Consider the following 25472-nt stretch of genomic DNA (forward strand, 5'->3'; position numbering starts at 1 on the left):
CCAAATGCACCAAAAAGGGGCACATGCAAAGGGGTTTTGATGGTGGAAATGGTCTGGGTGTTTGTGGGGCCCACTAAGGTGGTCCATGCCACAATTTTTATGGGTTGATTTCCTCTTTTAATGGTGGTTATAATTATTTTATTTCAGCAATATATTGCTGTCCAAAAACTATCTGGACAGGTTTTTGGACTGACTTGAGATCAGATTTTACGGTGTTTGGTGGGGTGTTTGGCCCCATTTGATATGTTATTCTTGAAGGTGTGGACCCCACCTATATGCATGCCAATTTTCACCTTCATCTGACCTCATTTGGGCATCCAAAAGAGTGGGCCAAGAAGGTTGGACAGCCAGATTTCTGTCTGACAGTCCAGCAATACAGTCTGATGGAATCTGAAATTCATAAATTTTTCTAGTAAAGGTGGGCCGCTTTTCTGAACTCCATCTTGATGTATACATGTTAGGGGATCTTGGCCCCCTATTTTCCAAATTTTTAGAGGCCCTGGACCCACTCTAATGGAGTGGTCAAGTTGAGGACAGCAACATGTAGTAGCAGATTTTTTTTCTTCAAACCTTGCTGTCCTCTTTGTTATTGTAGAAGTTTTTGGGTCCAAACCCATTGCACCTTGTGGATGATTTTTGGGGCCCACCTCTAATGTTTTTAGGGCCCACAAGGCCATGATTTTTGAGGGCCACAGGGCTGGGACAACAGCCCTGCTGGACGTCCAGCTGGGTTGACGTCCAGCATGGGCTGGCCGTCCCCAGCATGTAGGCCCACCATGATGGCATGTTTCATCCATGCCGTTCCCCCATTTGGGTGGCCCACGTGGGAGGGTCCACCCTTGGTAGACGTCCCCTGTAGGGCCCACCTTAGGACATGTGGAGCCCACCTTGATGTATGTATTGGTCCAGGCCGTCCAGGCCTTGGGCCGCCCAACCCATGGGATGCCCAACTGTTCTTAGGCTGCTGCTGGACTTGCAGTCCAGCAACAGACCCACTTGATTTCTATGGTGTTGAGCCACTCTCCATCTGGTGGGGGCCCCCCCTTGAGTATTGATGTCCTTCATGAGATAAATTTCCACATATTTTGACAAGTTCTGGACCTCAGCAGGCCCAAGAAGTTGGGTGGGCTGAAAGTCTAGCAAGTGCCCCAAATGAACATTGTTATGGCTGAAATTTTATTGGATGTGGGGCACACCATATTGAGAATTTTGGGTATTTGTTGCTCCCTTATATTTTAAATTTTCCGGGCTTAATTGATGCATTATGGGCCACCTTTAGTAATCATTTGTGGACCCAAACATAGATCAGATTTTTAGGACTTCCAGCGGACCCAGATTGGGCTGGGACATCCCAGCTTGGCCCAACCATATGTATGGGCTGTTTTCCTCCATTTTGCTGGACTTGTGGGCTGTAGTAAGGGTGAAATTGGGCCCTTGATTGCCCACTTAAATTACCAGTTATTGGGCTGATACTGTGAGGCCCATTTTACCCAACTTAGACTTGATTTTGGGCCATGTACTTGTGCTCATGGGTTGCCCACCAAGTCCAACCTAATGCATGGATTCCTTTGAGACTTGGGCCTTGAATTCCCTTCTTTTGGCCCATATTGTTATAGGTGGATTGGGCCATTTTTCTTATGCCTTTATGTGGGATTCATGTATGTGGCTTGGATGTGGGCCTTGGGCTCTGTATCTATATGGCTTGTTGTTGGTTATGCCTTTTGGGGAAATGGTGGTTGAATGTCTCCCCCCCCCAGCCCCATTTCCTGCTAAGTGTGGTTGAATGCCCACCTTAGACTCTTGTTAGGCCCATCTATGTCATTTAGGCCCATAGCTTTGTATGCTTAAGTCTTGTGGGTTATCCCAAGTTATTGGGCCCCCACTTGAGTTGTATTCCTTATGGGGATTGTCTAAGTACCTAGACCCTACTTGGGTAGGTAGAGAGTACATCTCACTGCATTGGCACCCTTGTTCATCTTCATGACCCACTCCCATACGCATCATTGTATGCTTGGTTGACATTGTGCGTGTGGTCATGGTTGTGCCATTGGGCATTATATGATAGCTTCCCAGAGGGATGGAGTTCCCCTCTTGAGCACGTTAGATGCTCGGGGGTGATGCATGATTGATATGCATGATTCATGCATCTGACAATACATTGCATGATATTATTCGCCCTTGCTTCATCAGGGCCGATGCCTCAACTGGTACATCGTAGATGCCGTTATTGGACACTGAAAATACCTCTTGAGCATTTAGGGCACATAGGATGTCCTTAGGTGAAAGCCCCTAAACCTTCATGGTACCAAGAGACGCCTCAACACCGAGACCGAGTGGAAAACATGAGCGCCCGAGTGCCTTATACCGTTAGGCCGCATCTCTCACTGTAGCGTAGTTGGTTGAGATGGAGTGTGGCCTTACCCGCCTGAGTGAAGGGGCAATAGCTAGGCTGAGTTTGACCAGCTCGTGAATGGGTCCGCTACCGTCGAGCCTTGCTGGTAATTGGCCGTCCACAGGCGGGTAGTGTAGTCTCTTACGCTCGTTTGACTATGTGGGTCTTGGAGAGCGGCAGTCAACCAGTAGTGTACTTAACCCCGGTGGTTTCCCTATAGTGGAACTGTATATGATGTGTGGACTTAATATGAGGACTGACATATATTGCATCGCATTGGCATTGGCTATATAGGCCTTATGTTGCATCGCCTTGGGACGGCGCCCAGTACTCATGTATTGCATAGCTTAGCCTTGATATGGCTAGTAGCATTGGTATCGTTCATGGTTCATGCCGCATTCTCTATATTTCTTTCTCAGCACTAGTATCACACACCTACACCACCCTCTAAAGCTTTTTATAAGCTTATGCACGATTGATGCGTGCAGGTGATTCTAAGCAGCCACAGTAGCTGAGGAGCGAGGAGCATGCCGAGGACCTTTTGGAAATTTCCTTATCCTATTTATGTATTTCCCCTTTGAGCCTTGTATCATGTATAAAGTTTAAATTCTTAGTGGATTTTGTGATGTGTTCCTGTAGTTATTATCTGTGGTTACCTTGTTATAATCTTGGGTATGCTCTTTATGGATTGAAATATGTTATAGAAATCCTTCTCGTGGGATCCCAAGATCGGAACCTGGTGAATCGGTGCCAGGAGCCGAGAATGGGGTACTACGGAGGCTGTCAGCGCCGGAATCGGCCATTGGGATTCTTGTGAGTTCTGGTGACCGAGTCTGGGGTGTGACACTATCTTCCCTGGTCTTCCCTAACATCCATTTCAATATCCTCTAGGACAACTACCCTTTGCTCACGTCAGTTCCTAATTGCCCAACACTGCTTCATAGAGCATGGTGTTTAGAATAGCAATCTTCTCTATTTACATAAATGACCATTCAAGTAAGCATGTGAAGGGGCCATTGGGCAAGCCATTCATAGAAAACGGTGGCATTAGACTGTGTGGAGAAGTGTTGAATTGTGCTATTACCATTCTATCCACTTTAAATATCAATAGATAGTTGTAAGTGAAAAACTATTGGTGCCTCAATGAGTGCTCGTTAATGTGTTTTGCCTATTATATATACTCCAAATCCCCATTGTTTTCATTTACAAGAAATGAGGTCATTCAACATTCAAGCAATTTTCCATTAGGCTCAACAAGGAATTTAAATTTGTCCAAATGCACCTTTAGCAATGATTTTGAAAATAAATAAATAAATTATGTGGCATTGGATATTGCATAACTTTCATACTGCATAGTTCTGTCCTAGAAGCAATTCTTTTTAATGCAGTAAAAGTATGTTTAGAAGCATATTCATTTCTAGAAGTAATTTTTATGACAAGATACAAGCTTTGCAGACCCATTCAATGATATTATGAAAAAATAAAAGCCTTTCCAAACCAGTTCAAGGAATAGCAACAAAGTTCATGTTGAACAGGAATCAACTGTTTAGTCATGAAGATTATTCAGTATCAACAGTGAAAATAAAGAGAGGAAACATACTTGCATTAGCCATACAGCATCCTTATCGCCTTTAGACATTGCCTTATAAACAGCAGCTCCAAGTAAGGAGATATAAGTTGGATCATTCGTAGGTGGGGTGTTTTCATTGAATGTATCACTACATTAACCATGGTCAATTCAGAACATAATTAACCAGCAATGGATAACCATTTGAAAGATAAAAGAACTAGATTCTGTGAAGATAAAATACAATGACTTCTCCCATTGATCTGATCAGGAGATATTGATATCAGGTTAGTTGATTAGCTAGTAGGAGGAACCTTTATAAAGGGATAAACTCAAGTCAGGACTGCAAATAAAATTATGTATAATGTGTTATAGAATGTTCAGGTCAAGTGTTCATATGGTATGCTCAAGTTTTCAGTTTATACCAGTGGGGCACATGGTTCAATGCTCAAAACCTTTGATATGATGGACCTCACTGTAAATGGGCCATGCGATAAGGAAAAAAAAAAAACCATCCTCGAAAATCTTAGCCATCAAATAACTGGCCCCTTTTAGTTGAATGTGGACCATTGCCCTATTTTCTATCTTAACTGTCTATTTGCTTTCTACCAATTGAAGGGTTAGTATTAATTGGGGAGATTTTCGGTGCATAGGCCATCAACAACGAAGCCAAAATATCCATGCTTTGGGTACTGAACTATGTACCCTGCTTCTACGAAATGAAACCTGAGCATATTGCACAAATTCTCAGCCCGAGCATTTTATAATACCTCATCTTGTATATCCACAAGAAAATAAACAGTAGTAATGAACAAAAAGTTACCAGCTGTATATGTCAGTAACATCTCCATATTCTGCAATAAAGATTTACAGAGTGAAAAGTAAATCAATAAACGACTAATCTTCTTTTTGAACAGTAATAAATGATATATCTTTGGAAATGAAAATCTAAAAGATATTATTGACGTGATTAAGTATTCAACGTATGCTAAGTTAGAGAAAGCATATGATAGGGTCCCTAGAGAGCTAATATGTTGGGTGTTGGGAAAGGAATTTCAAGAGGATATATTGACATGCTTAAGGATATGTATGAGGGAGTGATAAAAAATGTGGTGACCATTGGCGGAGAAACAAGTGAATTCCCAGCCACCGGAGGCTTGCACCAGGGATCAACATTGAGCTCATAGCTTTTTGCATCAGTTATGGACGAGCCAATGAGGCATTTGTAGGAAGAGATCCCATGGGGTATGTTGTTTGCAGATGAAATAGTTTTGATTGACACGATAAGAAAGCGCATAACACAAAGCTAGATTTATGGAAGGATGCTTTAAAATCTAAAGGATTTAAAATTAGTTGGAGTAAAATAGAATATATGGAGTGCAATTTTACTAACAATAGGAGTAGAAATAAGGAATTAGCTAAGGTTGCTAACCAAGAAGTATCCCAAAATGACCACTTTCAGTATCTTGGATTGATAATTCATTCATGAGAATGGAGCGATCGAGAAGGATGCCGATAGAATTCAAGTTGGGTGGAAGAAATGGACATGTGCCCTACAGTTTTATATGTGATCATCATGTACAAATCAGACTAACAGGAAATTTTATGGGATGGCAGCTATAAGACCATCCATGATTTATGGCCAATTAAGGAACAACATGTTCATAGAGATAAGTGTAGCTGAAATAAGGATGTTGAGATGGATGAGTGGCAAGACAAGAAGGATAGAACTAGGAGTAGCTTTAAGAGGTAATAAGATGAGGGAAAGTAGACTTGGTGCCGTTTGGTAATCTGAAAATTGAAGTACTGAAACCTTAAAGTGCTGAATTTTAGTATTTACAAGTACTGAAAAATCTGATTGGTGATTCGTCTGAAAAAAGTACTAATATCTGAAAATAAGCACTTTTTTCATTTAAAAAAACTTGTTTGGTAAACACAGACAAAAAAATGTCTGAAAATTAGCAATTTGTCACATTTCCCCCTATTATTTTAACTTTTATCTTTCGTAAGCGAGAGAAAGATAACGACGAATCTCCTAGGATAAGATAATTGATGCTCACCATGATGTTTATTTACCATCCAACTTGTTCATAAGGTCAGTGTTCAAAATATCGGCATCACATATAAAAATACGTATCGCATCCTTCGGATACAAATACATATCGGTTATCACATGGGATATATCATTTCTATTGGGTAATTTATCGCACTTTTTGGGAAACATGGGGAAACATTGGGAAAATAGTTGAATTTTTCAATGAAACTTTAGGAATTGTTAAAAAATAAAAAAAATAAAAAAATGCCTTAATACACACTTTTAAATCATAACATCTCAAAAAAGAAGTGCACATAATAGGTTTCCATTGTATAGGGTCCTAAGCTATGCGTTGTTTGACTGAACTAATGCAACTAGATTCAAATTGAATGCATAATATTTAGAGCGTATGTGGTGATCATTTCATTAAACACTCCTAACTACATCGAAATTAGTCTCAATTGACAACTGGTTGAAGGAAAATTTTGAAATAAAAATTAATATTTTATTAATTTTTAATTAAAAAGTGATTTTTATTTTTTGAAAATTGACAAGGACTTAACAAATCAGTATATCAGCCCTCATACATGCTTCATTTTATGTTTGCAGTGCAACATTGCAAGCAATTTGGAAGAAGTTTCGAAATTTCCCCAAATTTCCCCAAATCGGACCACCTACATTCAAATTTCGAAATTAGAGTGTATGTGATGATCATTTCATCAAACACCCCTAAATACTTCAAAATTAGTCTCAATGACAGCTGGTTGAAGGAAAATTTTAATTTAAAAAAATGAAGAACATGAAAAACCAGTGGATATTGAAATCAAAGCTCCAACTCCATGATTTTTCATGCAAAACATGAAGAACCGATGGATTATAACCATTTGACACTGATTTCACATAATTTCAACCAAAAAAAAAAAAAGAATTGAAAATTGAAAATGCTCACCGGATCGAACATGTGGGATATATCGGCACTACTTGTGTGTTTTATATCGCATAGGTGGGATACAAGATACATCATGCGATATATCAGCCGATATTTAAAACATTGCATGATGTCACACAAACTTGGATGGCTTGATCCAAAACTGTTGTGGACCCCAAGAAGTTTTCAATGGAGGCATTCAATTCCACATCTTTTCTATGATGTGGTTCACTTGAGCTTTAAATTTGCCTCATTTTTGGGCTCATGCCCTAAAATGATTTGGTAAAATGGATGGACAGTGTGGATATAACACATACGTCATGGTGAGCCTACAGAACCTTGCCACATCACCATACCACCGACCTCGATGGCGTGTTATACACTATGCGACGTACGCCCATTGCCTTCAAAAGCCTTCGCATGAACTTCCTACGTGGGAAGCTAGGTGAGGTCCACCATGAAATCCACTCCGTCCATCCGTTTTGCCACATCATTTTAGGGCATGGGTCAAAAAATGAGGCAAATTCAAAACTCAAGTGGGCCACATTACAGGAAAAACTGGGTAGGGAAATGCTTACCGTTGAAACCTCCTTGGGCTCCACTGTGATGTTTATAAGCTATCCATACCATTCATAAGGTCATTCCTATTGGGATGAACTAAAAACACAAAAATATTAGCCTGATCCAAAACTTTTGTGGTTCAAAGAATGTTTCAACAATGGATGTTCAATCCTCGCTTTTTCCTATCTTGTGGACCACTTGAGTTTTGGATCTGCCTCATTTTTGGGCCCAAGACGTAACACGATCTGAAAAAACGAATGGATGGGTGGATTTCTCGCAAACATCATGATGGGCCCTACCTAGCCTCCCATAACTGATTTTTTTATGAAAGCAGATTTCGCAGGAAATTAGCGAGTGGATTAGGTGTTACCAGAGTAAACGTGAGCATTACCTGGACCATGGGACCCACCTTGATATATGTAACGTCCCGGAAAAATCCGTACAAAGACCCGAGTACCATCTTAGGCAGAAATCACTAAGGACCTAATCCTTTAGAAATTAGACAAAAATTATTAAGTGCTAAACTAAATAATCAATGGAATTAGATTGAACTGCTTCCAATACGAACTGCAAGGCCCAAAACTAGTAGGATCGCTAACGCTACATTACCTAGAAACCTATGATCGATCTCAAAACCCAGTTGCTCTCGGGGGCGCATTGAAACTCCGTATCGGACCTGGACCGCGCGTCGAAAGTCCGATTACCGCGAAAGTATACGGTTATGACCGCCTTACTGGGCTTGACAACCATCTCGAAAATCAAATCCTAATAGTATTCAGAAGAGCACAACTTGAGCTCGGAGCAAAGTGTGTGAGAAACGCGAATATCTTTAGAAAATGAACTCAAACTTAAGTAATTGAGGCCGTTCACTTGCGTGCCAAATCTAAGGTTTCAGACAATCAGATTCTGACCCAACTACACCCTCGGATCAGGGAAAATTTCCAACACATGTCAGTGTATTTGTGGCCCTAATCGAGTAACGATGACCATTGAACTGAAACAAGTCCTCTGCGGTCAATCCACAAACCCGATCGGACCGAAAACTTAACCTGACGTAGATCCATCGTCAGGGAACTTACTCCGGATCGTATGCAGAAAAGGGGCCTCCAAATGGGCTCCGTTGGACCAAAACAGCCACTCTTTGGCTCTAACCTAAGTATACCATGGCCCTGGGGCCATTTGCATCAGTTCTAGGCCTATATAAGGGCCTTAACCCACCCCTCTCTCATTCCATACGAATTTCAAAACCCTAGGAGAGAGAAGAGAGGAAAGAGAAGGAAAAGGTGAGGAGAAGTGTGAGAGATCCTTGGAGTTTGCTACAGCGATTCTTCCCTGCCACTCCACGTGCCGAATCACCATTCCCGTATCGTTATTCCGGCGATTTCGACTCCTTTCTTGGGTAAGAAATCCTAACCCTAATTTGTTTGAGGGATCCAAATAGAGTAAGTGACGAAATAGCTAACCTATTTCGTGATTCAGGTAGCAGTTGTGCCGTAGACAAAGGAGTAGTGTTCGAACTGAGTTCGATATGAGTCTACCGATGAAAGGTGCGGACTATAAATGTTTAGGTTATGGTTTTCAAGGCTTTCAATGTCAGTAATGGTTTATGACTGACTTGCTTGCTATCACATGCGCCTAGATACGACGTTTTCAGCGTCTTACACATCTATATGAATTATGTAGAATATAATGCATTCCATGTGTTTGTTGAAATGTCTGAATGAATATGGAATTATGATTTGTGCTTGTTAATCGAAAATACATGATCGTTGTATGTGTGGCAACTCCTTTGTGAAAGGATCCACCATAATATAGGTTATAACTAATATATTACATGTATGTTGTAGTGTGTAGTCTAGGTGTTTGATAAAATGCCTGAATGTGTAATTGTTCGATGAAATGTATTTATTGAAAGTGTTGGGATGAGATCTTCAATTACCTTAGTGATTCGAATAGATTTCTCCATGTAATTTACATTAAGCTTAATGATTTATGTATGAAATGTACATGTGTAACGTCATGCTCACTATGTGTTTATAGAATGCTCAAATGATTGAAATGCATGAGTTGGTTACTAAATCCTGTTATGACTACTATATGGGAATGTTATTACTTGGAGTATGATTGGGACTACTACGTAGTCCAGGCAATCGGTAACAATTCCTATCTAGTGGCCGAATTAGTCTCGCCACATTTGATGCATTCAATGAATCTGAGTCGTACGATAATTGTCGACAGTGGTACCATGTCAATTAATTCAGCACACTCTCGTACCAGCCGAATTTGTCTAATAAATCGATTGGCCTATTGTGTGTTTACCATGTATGAATGCTACTGCTTGAATCTAAGGTACCACTTACCAATGTAAAACCCACTTCAAGTATGGTACCACGATCCGCTAAGACTCATGAGCCGGGCATGGTGGTATGAGACACCGTAGTCGAGCTGTCGGCCTACACTGGGGCGACGAGCCTCCCCGTAGTGACCAATGAGCAACCCAAACTTGTGAGCCGAATGCGGTGGTATAGGACACTGTATTTGAGCTGTCGGCCTCCATTGACGCAGCCTGACTGTGGTCCCCAGTCAGGTTAGTAACGAGCCTTCGAAAATAGACTGTCAGTTTCTAAGGCGTTGGTGGAGTAACCTCGAGTACAAAATAGGCCTACCCCGGCGCAGCCTGGCTGTGGTCCCCAGTCGGGTTGGTGACGATCCTTCGAAAATAGACTGTCAGTTGGTAGGGCGTTGGTGGTAATGACCTCGAGTGTGAATTAAGCTTACGCTGAGGTGACGAGCTTCCCGTAGCAACCTATGGTATAAACTCGCGAACTTGCCTATCGTATGTGATTAACTAGGACTGACGACCCTAGATGGATCATTGTTTGGGTAAATGATATAAAGGGAGGTACCTTAGCTTCCCAAACCTGCTGTATGAATAAGTCTAATTAAGAACTTGGCTAATCACGTACATGCACCGCATTTGCATGTGCCTTTGGCGTTGGAGTTGAGCACAGAGGAAGGGGTGCATGCCGCGATCGTGAGATGATGTCGCAGAGGGAGTGCAGGCAAGGGCATGCATCATTAATACATATCATCCCTGCATTAATAAGAATAACTAGGATTGTTTGATGTATTGCTTTATCATTACTGCTTGACTGAATTGATAACATGTTAACATTTGCTTTATAGTTCCACTGAATTAGCTACTCATTCCCACCTGGGACGGTGTTTTAAAACACCACCCAGACTCTGGTTTAGATGCAGGTAATGGTGGAATCTATGCAGTTGAAATGGACTTCATAGGTGAGGAGGAAGAGTTCTCCTACATTCAGCTCTCAGGCGGGTCTATGTAGACCCCGTGCTGATTCGACGGGTTTACAGGGACTTATGATTTAGTCAAACACCTTACATTTGATAATTTCTCTATTTTGAACCAATACATGTATATATTCAGCCCGGTAACATACTCATACTCTGGAGATTATGAAACACTTATATACTTTATATATCTATCTCAGTCTTCCGCTTGCCAAATTACATTAACTCTGGAGTATGACATGCTGTTTTAGTATAATCTCACTCATGTTTAAATGCATTAATATGGACAACATTCAAACATCATTATCTATGTTGCATAAGTGATGTTCTGAACCTCGGGAGTTGAGATTTGCTCGACCCCCGATTTTCAGGGCGTTATAATATAAGCGTTGTATATCCACACAGTCTATCTGTTTGTCTAGATCATTTTAGGATATGGTAATAAAAATGAAGAAGATCCCAATCTCAAGCGGACCACACCAAAGGGATTGATTTTCCACCATTAAAAACTTTTTGGGAGCAACGAAAGTTTTGGATCAAGCTTATTGTTTGTTTTGTTCCCTTCATCCAGTTCTATGTGACCTTATAAACAGGTTGGATGGCAAATAAAAATTACGGTGGGCCCTAGGATGTTTTTAATGGTGGGTATTAAATGACCATTGTTTCTTGTGGTGTGGTCCACTGCACTAAAATGAGCTAGAAAAGCTAATGGACAGCATGGATATAAAATATTTATCAAGGTGGGCCCCACAGTCACGGCATTACTGATTAATGTCTAACCCGGGTTACAACTAATACCTTTGGAGGGATTGTGTAACACATACGGACGTTGATTAGCTACTGACATTGCTAATAGCGAGGTGGCTACTAGATAGTGCTCTGTGGGCCCCACCGTGATCTGTGTCTTATCCACTCCGCCCATCTATTTTTTTCAGATTATTTTAGGGCATGGGCCTAAGAATTAGACAAATCTCTCAAGAGAGACATACCACAAGAAAATAGTGGCGATTGAACGCCCACCATTAAAAGCTTCATAGGGCTCACTGTAATGTTTATTTTTCATCCAACGGTTGATTAGGTCACAAAGACCTGGATGAAGGGAAAGCACAAATATCAGCTGCATCCACAACTTTTGTGACCCCCAAGAAGTTTTTAATGGTGGGCATTCAATCACCACTATTTCCCTGGTGTGGTCCACATGAGATTTGGATCTGCCTCATTTTTAGGCTAGTGCCCTAACATGATTTGGAAAAATGGATGGAGGGAATGGATGAAACACATACATCATGTTCGGGCCCACAGAGCACCGTCTAGTAACTCCTAGTTATTGACAACGTCAATGGCCAAGCCACGTCTGCATAACATGGCACCTCCTTAGGTACCGCGTTGATGTGGCAAAGTGTTGTGCGCCCCACCATGATGTATACATTAGATCCACACTGTCCATCCATTTTTTTTTCATTTTATTTTAGGCCATGAGCCAAAAAATGAGGCAGATCCAAAGCTCAAGTGGACCACCATAGAAACTAGTGGAGATTGAACGCCTAACAATTGAAAGCTTCTTAGTGACCACAGAAGTTTTGGATCAAGCCAATATTTGTATTTTCCCTCGTCCAAGTCTATGTAACCTTATGAACAGATTGGATGGGTTTCAATGGTGGGCCTCATTGTCCCCACAGCTTTTTGTGGTGTGGTCTCACTTCAGCTTTGGATCTGCCTCATTTTTTGGCTCATGCCCTAAAATGATGTGGCAAAATGGATAGACAGGGTGGATATGACACATGTCATGATGGGCCCAAAGATATTTGCCACGTCAACATAGCTTTTAGGTAGTTAGTGTTGAAATAGGTACGGAAGGAAGATAGGGTAGAGTCATCATTTAAGAAAATGTTGTAACTCAAAATCACTTACTCCATTCCGTCTTAAGCGTTGAGCCAAAGGATGAAAGCTTTAAAATGAATCCATTTTTTTTTTCCAGTGAAAACCCAAATTAAGTCTTCAACTTTTGAATTTGCAAAACAATTTGAATTAAGGAAAATCATTGAAAAAAACCTATTTCAGATATAAGTGTTGGAATTAAGTTTTACCAAACACGCCCTTAGATGGTTTGCTCATGTGCAACGAGAACCAAGAAGTGCGCTAGTTAGGAGTTGGTGCAAGTTTAAGGCTCAAAAAGGGAAGGTGAAGGCCCAAAAGGGCGTGGGTGGACACAGTAAGAAAAGACTTGATGACCTATGGTAATGAATATATGGCTCTTCATTCAGTGGGACAGAGGAACATGATTCACATAGTGGACCCTAATTAGTTGGGATAAGGCTTAGATAAGGACAATGATGATATGATGATATTATTGAAAGAAAAACAAGGATACAAGATTCAGCATAGCGATGAGCAACCAGTCTACAGAAAGCAAAATAAAAGCAAACAACAACCTCTCAATGAGACCTCGTTTCTAAAAGACTCTCTCGACTAGGTGTTGGTTCTTGTGGTAAGGTAAGATTGTTGTCTGCATTTTCAGCATTCAAAATGTAAAATTAACAGAGTTTACCAAGTATTCCAGCAATTTAGTTACTTACCTTTCTTATCACATAGACATTGGCTACTGCTAATTTCACACACACCTTCACATGCAGGTGCATGTGCCCACATGTATCGCATGTGCCCATCCATATCATTCAGAGGTGGGTGCCAATGGGTAGATGTACTCGCTCAAAATCAGGCAAGTACCCTCATCAGGTGGTCCACACGTATACATTGAATGTGGACCTTTGGCCATTTTTAAGTACTGTTTCCATAGAGCAAGGCTACCAGATAGTGGACCAGCCTATTTCAGCCAGGATTCTGAATGGTGGAGCCACCTGATGGGCAGTGTGGATCTTGCACATGTGGGGACACGTTGGCAAATGCGTCTGCATCTGAAGGTGCATTCTGAGAGGTTTTTGGAATCATAGAAAAGCTCAGAACGAATAATGCAAGATTAAAATGGCTCATGTCACAGGGATTTCTGATCCAATAAATGTGATTTGTCATTTCCAACCATATATTACATCAAAATAGTTTATGGTCCATCAGAGCATTTCTTTCAAGTGACCAAGTCTTCATGATATCGTGACAGCAGTGATTTAAACATGCACATCAATCAAGAGTGTGCAATAACAGAACAAGAGTTTAACCTACCACTATAGTTGTAATAAAAACAATGGCATTCTAATCAAGAATGCCAAATGGTTAAGGATGCTTTTGGATGCACAGGTGAACTGGGTTGAAAATAGTCAGCTTAATGAAGAGGAAATGACCAAAGGTAATCATGTTTCCTAAGTATTCATAGTGTCCACATAGCCCTCAATTGCTAATAGGAAAGTGCATGAAAAGCATGTTTAAAATCTTGGCATAACAGCTCCCTCCCCTTCCCTAGAGGTGAGGAGGGCATGAAAAGGAGAACATAAAAAATAAAAATAAAATAAAAAAATCAAAATAAATAAGCTTGTGGTTTATATCTTTCTTACATGTAGGTTATAAAATGTAAGACCCGTGACCCCGAAATCTAGTTTGTACACTAGATAGCCGTTGACTATAGGTCCATTGGCCTCGAGAATGTTTTGACTTGATCATAATGTTGTTCTGTTATCAAGCCGCAAGCCGTATTTTAACCTGATGTCCGAATTTAAGATATGGACTTCAAATTAAACAATCTGAGAAATGACAATTATGTCCTTATTTTATCTGGCGGAGCCCTACCATCGAGTTTTCAAAATCCGTTAGGTCCGAGAGCCTAACTGTTGTAACCGTAGTCGAGTTACGGAGTTAATGGCGAAAACGGCATGTCAATAGGACACCCGAAGTGTAAGTTATGCATAGATATGTACATGTATATTTTGAGAAAATATACTCAAATGACCTCGATGTTTTTAAACTCCTTGGAATACATTAGTTCCAACTACTTAAATAACATTGTTATATTGCTACTATACGCTTAAACTTTTCAAAATCATCACAAAACATCCCATAACCCTTTAAAACCAATTTCAAGTCCACACATATGAAAACCCTCTTGCAGGATTTTATTTTTCAGCACCCTTTCTTGTTGAATGTGAAGTTGAGAAAAAGAAGAAGAAAAGGAAATAGAAGCTGAGATTGCAAGTCAATCCTTTGATAGTTACAGGTGAGTGTATAGATTAGGAGCACGTATATGTGTACGTTGAGATTTTCTTCAAAACCCTATCGCTGGAATTTCTGTTTTAAGGTTAGAGAATTGCTGGATTTTTCTGTTTTACGGTTAGGGTTTCGCTGGATTTTCATTTAGGGTTAGAAGATTGCTGAAATTTCTATTTTAAAGTTAAATAATTGCTGGATTTTCTGTTTTAGGGTTAGGTTTTCGCTGGATTTTCATTTAGGGTTAGAAAATTGCTGAAATTTCTGTTTTAAGGTTAAATAATTGCTGGATTGTCTGTTTTAGGGTTAGGTTTTCGCTGGATTTGTATTTAGGGTTAATAGATTGCTGGATTTTCTTTCAAAACCTTATAGAAGACTAGCTTTGCTGATTTAAATTCATTAGGTTATTGCTGGACTTTCTCAAGGTTATGGTTGGTTATTGCTGGACTTTCTTAAGGTTATGGCTGATTAGATGAAAGTGGATTTCCTACGTTAGGTGACTAGGTTATTAATGGCTGATTAGATGAAAGTCATCCGTATTTCTAACGGATTCTCACTTTGTCTCTTACAAACGGGTTCTCTCTTTGTCTCTTACAAACGGGTTCTCTCTGTCCCTTACATCCACCCACTACCTGTTTGACAAATTGTTTCAAAGAAATATCCCACATCTTTTTAATGTAGTTACTTCTTGAGAAAAAGCATGCTTGTAGCATGAAGTCTTATAGTAGAATAAATCTCGAATTGGAATTAGATTGGCTAAGTCATGTACATATCATATGCATAATTCATAGTTGTTGTATCATTGTATGCTTAAGAGTGAATGATTCATACCATGATATGGTGATCATCGTGGGTTGTGGTGCAACACACGATGTGTCTATGATGAGTATATAAACCGTCTAGATACATGATGTATTACATGAGACCCTTATGAGGAATTTAAATGTAGAACTTACATGTATGAGGAGACCACATGAGGAAGGTCGTCCTATGTTTGCCTTGAAAACCATGACATATTATGCTTGTATGTGGACTTATGCATATGGTAATTGTAAATGCGATGAAACATACTTTGTTATAACTTGAGTTGGACACCACACCGGAAATGTGTAATTCGACAGGACATGATTAGAGGGTCCGTGGGTGAAAGTCCCTAAACCCCGATTGGTACCATTGGGAGCGACCAATGCTTAGCCGGGTGGAAGAACAGAGCGCTGGAATGCCGAAATACCAAAGTAGGCAGCGACTCCCACCGACGCGTGTCGATTGGTTGAGAGGTTTGACCTGACCTGCTTATGGGCAAGCAAAGATAGGTTGTGTGTGACGAGCTCGTAAATTGTCCACTATCGTTTTGCCAGGCGACTTATTACTTCTCGCTGTTAAGCAGATAGTGAGGTTTAACACAAGTGGGTTAGACTAGTTCGGCCCGTGAACTATGTAGTCCCACCTCTGTAGTTGACCACGGTGGAAAAGTCTACACAAGTGGGTAGTAATCATATGCGAGTCCCACCTCTGTTTTAGACCCTGGTGATCCAAGTGAGAAATGTGGAAAGTTGTGGAAACGTTGAAAGAGTAGGCATTGTATCTTTATTTTATTTTATCGAGCCAGAAAGCATGTGCATTAGAGGAGCATGACATGAAACATGCATTTTCACTGCACACACGCACTCACTGGGCTTAGTAGCTCAAGCTTTCCTTTCTATTTATTTGTTACAGGTGAGAGTAGGGAGCTGCAGGAGTAGAGGCTACAGACTCCAGTTGTCCTTTTTGTTTTATACATATCAGTGTATATTTTTTTTTTGTAATACCCTGAATATGTACATCAGGTATAGTAAATATGACATGGTTTATGTTTTGTTTTTGCCTTGATGTGCTCAGTTGTACACAATAATATATGTTGAATATGATGAAATTTTGAGACATACATGCTTCTTGTCTTTACTTTCAGAAATCCTCCTTATGGAGCCTCGCTTATGGGACTTAGGATGTGATAGTTGGAAGTCCCAAAATCGGAGTTCTACGGAGGCTGTCAACCAAAATTTGATGTCCCATAATCATGGATTACCAACACTAGATTTAGGGTTGTGACATAAAAGATTTGCCAAGGGGCCATTATTTCCCTAACCAAGTATATCAAAACTCTAACAAGTAGCTGAGTTTTGGGGACCCAGTGCACAATCTCAGCCAATCCAATTAACTAAGCCAAAATCCAATCCTAATCCTAATAATTTTATACATTGGGACCATAATACTTTAGTATCAACTATGTCAAATACTCATCTTAAATGTAAATGGTCCAGCATTTGGGCCCCGTGGGCTTTTGGGCTTTCAATATGGATGTTTGGATTCTTAGGCCCGTAGTTATATCCCTCTTTAAGTCACTTAAGCAAGAGGGGTATTTTTGTAATTTCCAGCAATTTCTAGTGCATTAGTGAAAATCCTAATAAAATTAAGATGTGGGCATGTGGGGAAGCATCACTCTTAAAGTTATTCCACCTTTCTCTATGCTCTATTTCTTCTTCTTATTTTCTTCTCTATTTCCTCCTTTTCAATTCATTTTACGAATCTACATGGTATCAGAGCACATTTGGGTGTGATTGGGACTTCGAATCTTCTCTATTCAACTATCTAACCATCACAAGGCCTGATATTGCCTTCTCTATTAGTGCGATTAGTCAGTATTTGCAAGCTCCTAGAGCTACACATTTAGCTCTAGTTATGAGGATTCTTAGATACTTATAAGTGTACTCCTACAAAAGGTATCCTATATAGATCTCATGGACATCTCAAAGTAGCTAGTTGCAGATCCTCCACGTATCATCTTTTTTAGGAGCTAGGAATGTCAGGATTGCACACGGGCTCATACTCTTCCTAATATATCTTTTTTCTAATAACTCGGTGACTTGCGATTTCAATTCATCATGCTCTTTCAGCCTCATCCTATAGGTTGCACAATTGGGTAAACTCATCCCGGCATCAAGTCAATACAATTTTGTACAACCATCCTCAACGACAATCCCAAAGGTAGCTCATCCGAATACATCCTTGTATTCACCAACTACGTCTTCCATCGGTTTACTCATAGGGGTGGCAGCACAAGGATTTGTTCCGATCAACATATAAACCACATTATGGCCCTCAATTTCCTCTAGAAACATCGCACGGGACAGAAGACTGACGTCCCTTATAGTTGCAGGTTTCATAAACCTAAACCTACACCTAATCCTAATCTCAACTCCCTAACCTAAACCTAAACCTAAACTTGAAAACCCAAACCCAAACCCGATCCCGAACCCAAACCCGATTTCCTAAACCTAAACCTTAACCTATTCTCAATTCCCTAAACCTATAGCTTATAATCTAAACCTAAACCTTAACCTAAACCTAAATCTAAACCTTAACCTAAACCTATAACCTTAACCTAAACCAAAACCTATGACCTAAAACCTTAACCTATAACCTATAACCCAAACTTCTCTTTCTAATGGGTTTTAATACTATTTTTTTATTATCTTTCATGAATTTGTTATGTATTTTTCCAACCATCGTGAAACACATGTCCATCCCATGGACTATGTTGCACCAAACATTGTCACAATAGGTTTTACCAAATAATGAATGAAACCAAACAATGATAGGAAACCTTTACCTCATTACCTTCTTAAACCAAGCAAATCTGTATGGAACCAAATGCTTCACAGTCTTCAACTAGAGCTTTTCTATGACTTCTTCCGATATGACATGTTCACAATTGCCCCTGTAGACAATCACCCCAAAGACTTTGCCATTCACTATGCAATTCATGTAGAAGATAAAGTCCACAACCAATCATCTTCTTTAGGCAACTTGGGTGCGAGAATAGCTTTTCCTATCACTAACGACCATATATTCTGTCATCTGCACCATCAGCATCATATTCTGCATCATGCATTCCCTTTGCACCCTCATCATCAACCGACTGTTCCTCCACAATTGTTTTGGAACCACTGGCTAAATTGACTTGTCGCTTCCTACATATGGAGGAAATACACCCAACTTTGTTGCATTTGTAGCATCAGATGCTTTTCTGACCCATGAGTCTTGCCACCCTATCATTCTGAACTTGTGATCCAGACACTAGAGTGACGTATTTGTCCAACTTGAATCCCCTATGGGCTTACTATTGTTGCCATGAATACCACTGGATCAATTAGAAGCCTCCACGTGACCATATCTAGCCTTGTTTCTCTTTGCAACTAGGGAAGCTTGCCCACATGCTTCCACAACTGTAAAAATTGTTTGAATATCTAAGTGGCCTACAATGGTGTGTTGCAGCCCAATCATAAAACAAGTGCCAACTATTCTTCAGTCTCGAATAAATTATTCCAAGGTGCCAGATGATGGAACTCTGTTGCGTACTCCTCTACAATCATGTCCTCTTGCCGGACAAGCTGTAATCGCCGAAAAAGAGATTGCCCATAGTCGATGGGTAGAAAAGGCTCCTTCATAAGAGACTTCATCTTCTCCCACTTTTTCAACTTAGACTTTTCGTGCCTTTCTCAAGTAGTTGTAACCTATTCCCACCATGGCCCACACTGAAGCTTTGTCTTTCAACTTCAAGGCGATTCTTTTCATCTTTTCTTCTTCATCCACATCTTTGTAATAAAAAAATCCTTTCCACTACATCAATCCAATCCAGAAAATCACCCCACGCATACAACCATGATATCGAGGGACTTCCACATTCACTTCAAACTCCCTACCAAATCACACCCAAACACTCAATCCAAGAATAAAGATTCTTCTACTTGAAAAGAAAGGAAAATCAATACAATAATCAATGAATAGTCAAACCTCTTACCAATTTTATGGCCTAAATCACACACCCCACCTGTGAAAAATATGCACTTGCACAAATCCCAGGGAAGGGTTGACGTCCAAGGCTTGTAGAGAAGAAAAGCGTCCCTAAAGTTACTGGATAGATTCTCTTCATCGAGTTTTTATGTGGAGGAAAACAGAGAAGCCCTGACACTAATCCAAGCATCACATCAAGCATAAAACATGGGCTAGATGTTATAATCTTAACTCTACAATCTTAATTTAAAGGAGAATGGCTAAAATTCCCTATCAACTTAAGTGAGATATAATCAAAACAAAAATAAATCAAAATTTGTCAAAAATAAGATAAAATTCGTAACTTAAGGTAAATGCTAGCAAAACAAGCTTTTGTGGACCCAAAAGTGTACCACAAGATAGGAGCCACAATGTGTAGTCTATTGATATATCTATAGATTTGGCCCATTACTAAGATATTTAGGCCCCTTTCCATGCTCTAATCCATCTCAAAACTCTTCAACAAGTATATCAGCCCAATCCATCATCTGATTGTCCACGTCTTCATGATCAACATTCCTGGTCAACCACACTAGAACTACCAATAGGTTTCTCCGGATCCTTGGCACTCTTTGGACTCTCCAGTTTCAATAGATCTAATAGTACACTGATTATTACTCCCAACGGCCACAAATGAAAGAGTCAAAAGGAAGCTTTCAAGATGGAAGAGCTAGCATCTGTCTCTGGGCAGGTGGATTACACTCCTGAAAGCCTTGTCTAACCTATTGCTTTACTTCGTCCTTTTCAAGATGCGTGAAATCGGCCTTAGATAGGCTTGGAAGGTTGAGATGGCACTTCTTGTGGCAAGGATCGAAACATAATTTCAAGTTTCATCTACTGACATAGGTGTGCACACCTATTGCAAAAGAGGGGAGCAAGTATAAGGGATTTGGATGTGATGAATTGCACAGTGCTAGGGAAATGTCTATGTAGGTTCAACAATGAGGGCAATTTGTGGAGTGGTCAATGCAAGTATGGGTTTAAGGAAGAGGGGTGGTGTGTTAAAGACTCTTCACTATATAGGGTGTTAAGGCTGTTGAAAGCGGTTTCTTAAGCGACTGATAATTTCAAAGATGGCATCTCCTTCATGATTGGAGACAGAGAATGGACTCTCTTTTGGGAGGACACATGGCTAGGTGAGAGACTGCTTCAGTCGGTGTTTCCAAGGCTTGTTCGACTTTCCCCAGGCAAAAATATTACTATGGCTTGATGTTTTTTTATATATAGTGAAGCGGCGGCTAGGTCTGCCCCTTGGCAAAGACATTTTTCGAATGAGGAAGCGGTTGATTTTGTTAAGCTCCTGGACTTCCTTCATGGGTGGTTACCTTCTTTGGGGGCAAAAGGATGCAATGGTGTGGAGTAGAGACAAATCAGGCAAATTCGTAGTCAAATCTTTTTACAAGTTGCTTAGGGGGTCCGTGTCGACAGAAAAATGAGATTTAACATCCTTTATGTGGTAATACGGTACCCCTCCACAAGTCGTGGCATTTGTGTAGCTTGTTGGGAGGAGAAGGATGCTCACAATGGACAATTTGCAAAGAAGGTCAATGGTGGACCATATCAGTTATGTTAGGGTTATGTTTTGTCATAAATAAGATTTTACAGGGGAACAAAATTCTCTCCCTCCTCCAACCCCCAATACTTGCTCGCAAGTCACATCCCCATTCCAATTCCCGCCAAGGTATCCGTAATTGTTACTTAATGGTCGTAACAACCGTTACATAATGATGACGGTAGGTACCATTACGCATTATGTGCATGTAACAGATGTTCAAGAAAAAAATGGCCTATAACGGCCGTTATGGCCACCATTACCGTTATTGAATAAATTGGTTCCCATGTTAAGTAAAAGGATTTTAGAAAAGTAAGATATCGGTAGACAAGAAAATTAAATGTTTACTAATGGTTTGAACTATAAAAAATGAATTAAGGGAACTAAGATTCCCTTGCATGCAAGACAAAATAGAAAGTTAATAAAATGTTACACAGAAATCTGTTGTAAATAGGGCTAGAAATGGGCCAGGCTTGGGCTAAATAAAAGGTAAGAATTGAATAGGCAAAGCTAGATAGGCCTGACACCAGCGGTTACATATATCTGGCCTAAGACCTTTCAATGACTGATAATTGCTACACCTAGTCAGGAAACATCAGTAGATCAATTCCTTCAAGTTTCACAACTGCCACATACATGTATAATATTCCTAGCAGTGTTAGAATCAATGTTTTAAATATCGTTATCACATAACGTATCGCACCCTTGGGATACAGATACATATCGGTTATCACATGAGATATATCGGTTGTATAGCATAATGTATCGTTGTTGTTGGGAAACATAGGAACATTGGGAAATTGGTCAAATTTTTCAAGGAAACTTCAAGGATTGTTGAAAACGACATCAATACACACTTAGAAATCAAAACATTACAAAAGAACTGCACATGATAGGAGTTTCCTTTATAAGGGGTCCCAATACATACACTGTCCAACTGAACTGATGCAAGTATATTTGAAGTCTATTCATATAATTTATAAACGTAAGAAGACATGTATGGGAATACAAGCAATACATTCAAAAGCAAAAGAAGAATCACTACATTAGGTTACATGTTTGATTTTGTGTTTGAATACAAAGATTGCAACTGATTTGATAGAAATTTTGATTTTTCCCAATTTTTCGCAACTTGCCCCATCTCTCCCAAATCTCGAAATTGAAGCTCCAAATCCATGATTTTTCATCGAAAACATGAATAATCATAGATTTGTAACCATTTGACATTGATTTAACATGATTTACAACAACAAAAAAAAGGATAAAAAATCGAATATGCTCACCGGATCGAATAGGTGGGATATATCGGCACTACCTATGCATTTCGAATCGCACAGGTGGGATACAAGATATATCGTGGGATATATCGGTTGATGTCGTCGATATTTAAAACATTTTTTAGAATATCAAGCAAGCTTGAGAAAACTAGGTACTAAACGCCATTCAGTGTTTGTATCAGCATATATGCAATCAGGTAAGTTTTGATTGGGAATTCGTGGAATTTCGATAGTGAATGCACAATGCACTATCCAATGCTAGTGAACATGTTGCAATAACTAGATACTATTTTGACAAACGCTCAAGGGATTTTAAGTAAATAAGAATGAATAACAATTTTCAGTGCCACACTCATAACATGATTGCACACCTTTAAGTTGTTGCAGGATAAAAGCCTCTCCAATTTCAATGAATAGGGGGTCAGATGGATCAAGAAGGTATGTACAGCACCACCGCAGATCACCATTAACAGTGTTCCTGTTCAGATTGTTTCATCCAGCAATCAGATGGTTGCAAATGCAAATTCCAAAAGATACCATCTTATAGTAGTAAAAACATATATATATATATATATATAATGAGCATTGACCAATTAAGACTTCCCATAAACAGTTACCAATTTAAGCAGAAGACAACAAAGCAGATTCAGAGAGGGCATTGATCAATAAGACTTCAATAAAACTTAAGTGGAAAAACTAAAGAGAATTGGCATGAACAAATGATGGGATCATATATAAAGAAAGCCTCTTCAATCAAATATGACAAGATATACGTCTAGCAAAAACTATCTCGTAGTGATGAGATCATATTAGAACTCAGAAGAAAAGAGGAATAAATCTTAGAGAGAGGTAGAAAAGAAGAAAAAAAAGGATAAAGGAGAAGAAAAGAGAATGTTTGGAGGAAAGGAAAAGCTACCTGCATTCCAGCCCCCCTTTTGTATTTATATGAACTTCATAAAATTACAAATAGGCCCTCATTCTACCCCATATTACAAAAAAAGGCCCCTTCTAAAAATGTATCTCAACACTCACCTATCATGCCCGGCTTGCTAAAAACATAGTTTAATTTTGACTTTAAAAAATCCTCTAGTGAAAACGTCAGCAAGCTGATTTTTAGTCATTACAAATGGTAAATAAAGGTCTTGAGAGAGAACTTGCCCACAAAACGAAGTGTTTGTCAACTTCAATGTGCTTGGTACAGTCATGCTGAACTGGATTTTCTGCTATGCAAATGGTGGCCTAGTTATCACAAAACAGCTTCATAGGAGCATTCACCTTGATTCCCAAATAAAGTAACAGAATTTTCAGCCACTAACTCTGCTACACAATGTGCCATAGCCCTATACTCTACTTCAACGCTAGACTTAGCCACTATAGGTTGTTTCTTGCTTCTCCAAGTGACCAAATTTTCTCCCACATAAGTACAATATCCTACAGTCAATTATCTATCATCTACACTACTAGCCCAATTTGTGTCTGTGTAGGCCGCTATGCATCGATGGCCATGATATGCAAACAAAAGGCCCTTCCTAGGTGACCAAATTTCCTCCCACATAAGTACAATAGCTTGTAATCGACTACCTGTAATCTACACAACCAGCCCAATCTGTATTAGTGTATGCCTCGATGCATGGATGGCCATGACCTGCAAACAAAAGGCCCTTCCTAGCAAGGTATTCAAAATCGGTTACATAATGGCCGTTACATAATGGTAACGGTCATAACCATTACGCGTTACGGGGTCGAAACAGCCGTAACGGCCATTATAAAAAAATAGGCTGTAACGGTCTAATAATAGTTTTTTCAAAAAATAAAAAACAGCCGTAACGGCCGATACGGGGGTTGTAACGGCCGTTACGGCCATATCATAACGGTAACGGTGGTGGCCGTTACAGCCACAGTTACCGTTTTGGAACACCTTGCTTCCCAGGTGATGATTTCAAATATCTCAAGATTCTTTCAACCACCTCCAAGTGAGAAACCCAAAGAGCCTGCATAAACTAAATCACTACACATACTGCATATGCTATGCCATCTCAGGTGAGAGAAGTATAAAGTAGTCGACCAACCAACCTTTGATGCATCTCTTTATTTGGCAACAACTCCTCACTTCGGCTAAGCTTATGATTAGGATAATAAGAGTGTCTGTTGGTCAAGAACCTAATTTACCAGTTTCCTTTAGAAAGTCTAAGGTATACTTTCTCTAAGAAATAAAATACCTTTCTTTGATTGAGCAACCTCCATGCCCAAAAAATATTTCAAATTTCCTAGATCCCTAATCTCAAATTCTTTTGCAATAAATTCCTTCAAGTTATGAATCCTCAATGTACATGTGGCATATATTAACTCAAAATTATCCAATTAAATTATGGGGGACACAACTGCTTAGTCACAATCCCAAAATCAAATTGTTTGAATGATTGTAATTGTTGATTTCAGACACTTATTTTTTAAAATAAGATCATTGGATATTTTTTGTTCTTCACTGTCCAATAAATGTCCATCAATCGGATAGCCGAATGATGAAATAAAGATAATTTTGGGCCAATTACATTAATGGGATGAGTGCCATAGATTGTATGAATTTGGGGCTAATTTGAGCAATCCAGTGATCCCCCAAATCGACGACACTACTCATCTGAGCTTAATTTCAACTTTTCTTAAAAATTATTAGGGGAAATGATGTCAAATGGTTAGGGATATGCATTAGTAGGATAGGTGCCATAGCTTGCATGAATTTGGGGCCAATTCCCTTGGGGGGTGAGGGGGCATGGGGCATTTGAGTGGTCTCCCAAATAGGCAACACTATTCATCTTAATTT

The 25472-nt window shown here is 39.7% G+C and overlaps 1 protein-coding gene across 5 annotated transcripts in view; it reads right to left on the minus strand.

Moving 5' to 3' along the window:
- LOC131225983 (alpha-N-acetylglucosaminidase) overlaps window positions 1-25472 on the minus strand; it is a 164364-nt gene that overhangs the window by 56475 nt on the left and 82417 nt on the right. For all 5 annotated transcript variants that reach the window (XM_058221614.1, XM_058221613.1, XM_058221612.1 and 2 more), the window contains 3 exons: window positions 23023-23129; window positions 4783-4813; window positions 3993-4110 (listed from right to left, as the gene is read on the minus strand). In XM_058221614.1, coding sequence (XP_058077597.1) covers window positions 3993-4110; window positions 4783-4813; window positions 23023-23129 — 256 coding nt within the window. The remainder of the gene's footprint in view (window positions 1-3992; window positions 4111-4782; window positions 4814-23022; window positions 23130-25472) is intronic.

This window comes from Magnolia sinica, chromosome 14 (assembly GCF_029962835.1).
Source record: "Magnolia sinica isolate HGM2019 chromosome 14, MsV1, whole genome shotgun sequence".
Lineage (NCBI taxonomy): Eukaryota > Viridiplantae > Streptophyta > Magnoliopsida > Magnoliales > Magnoliaceae > Magnolia > Magnolia sinica.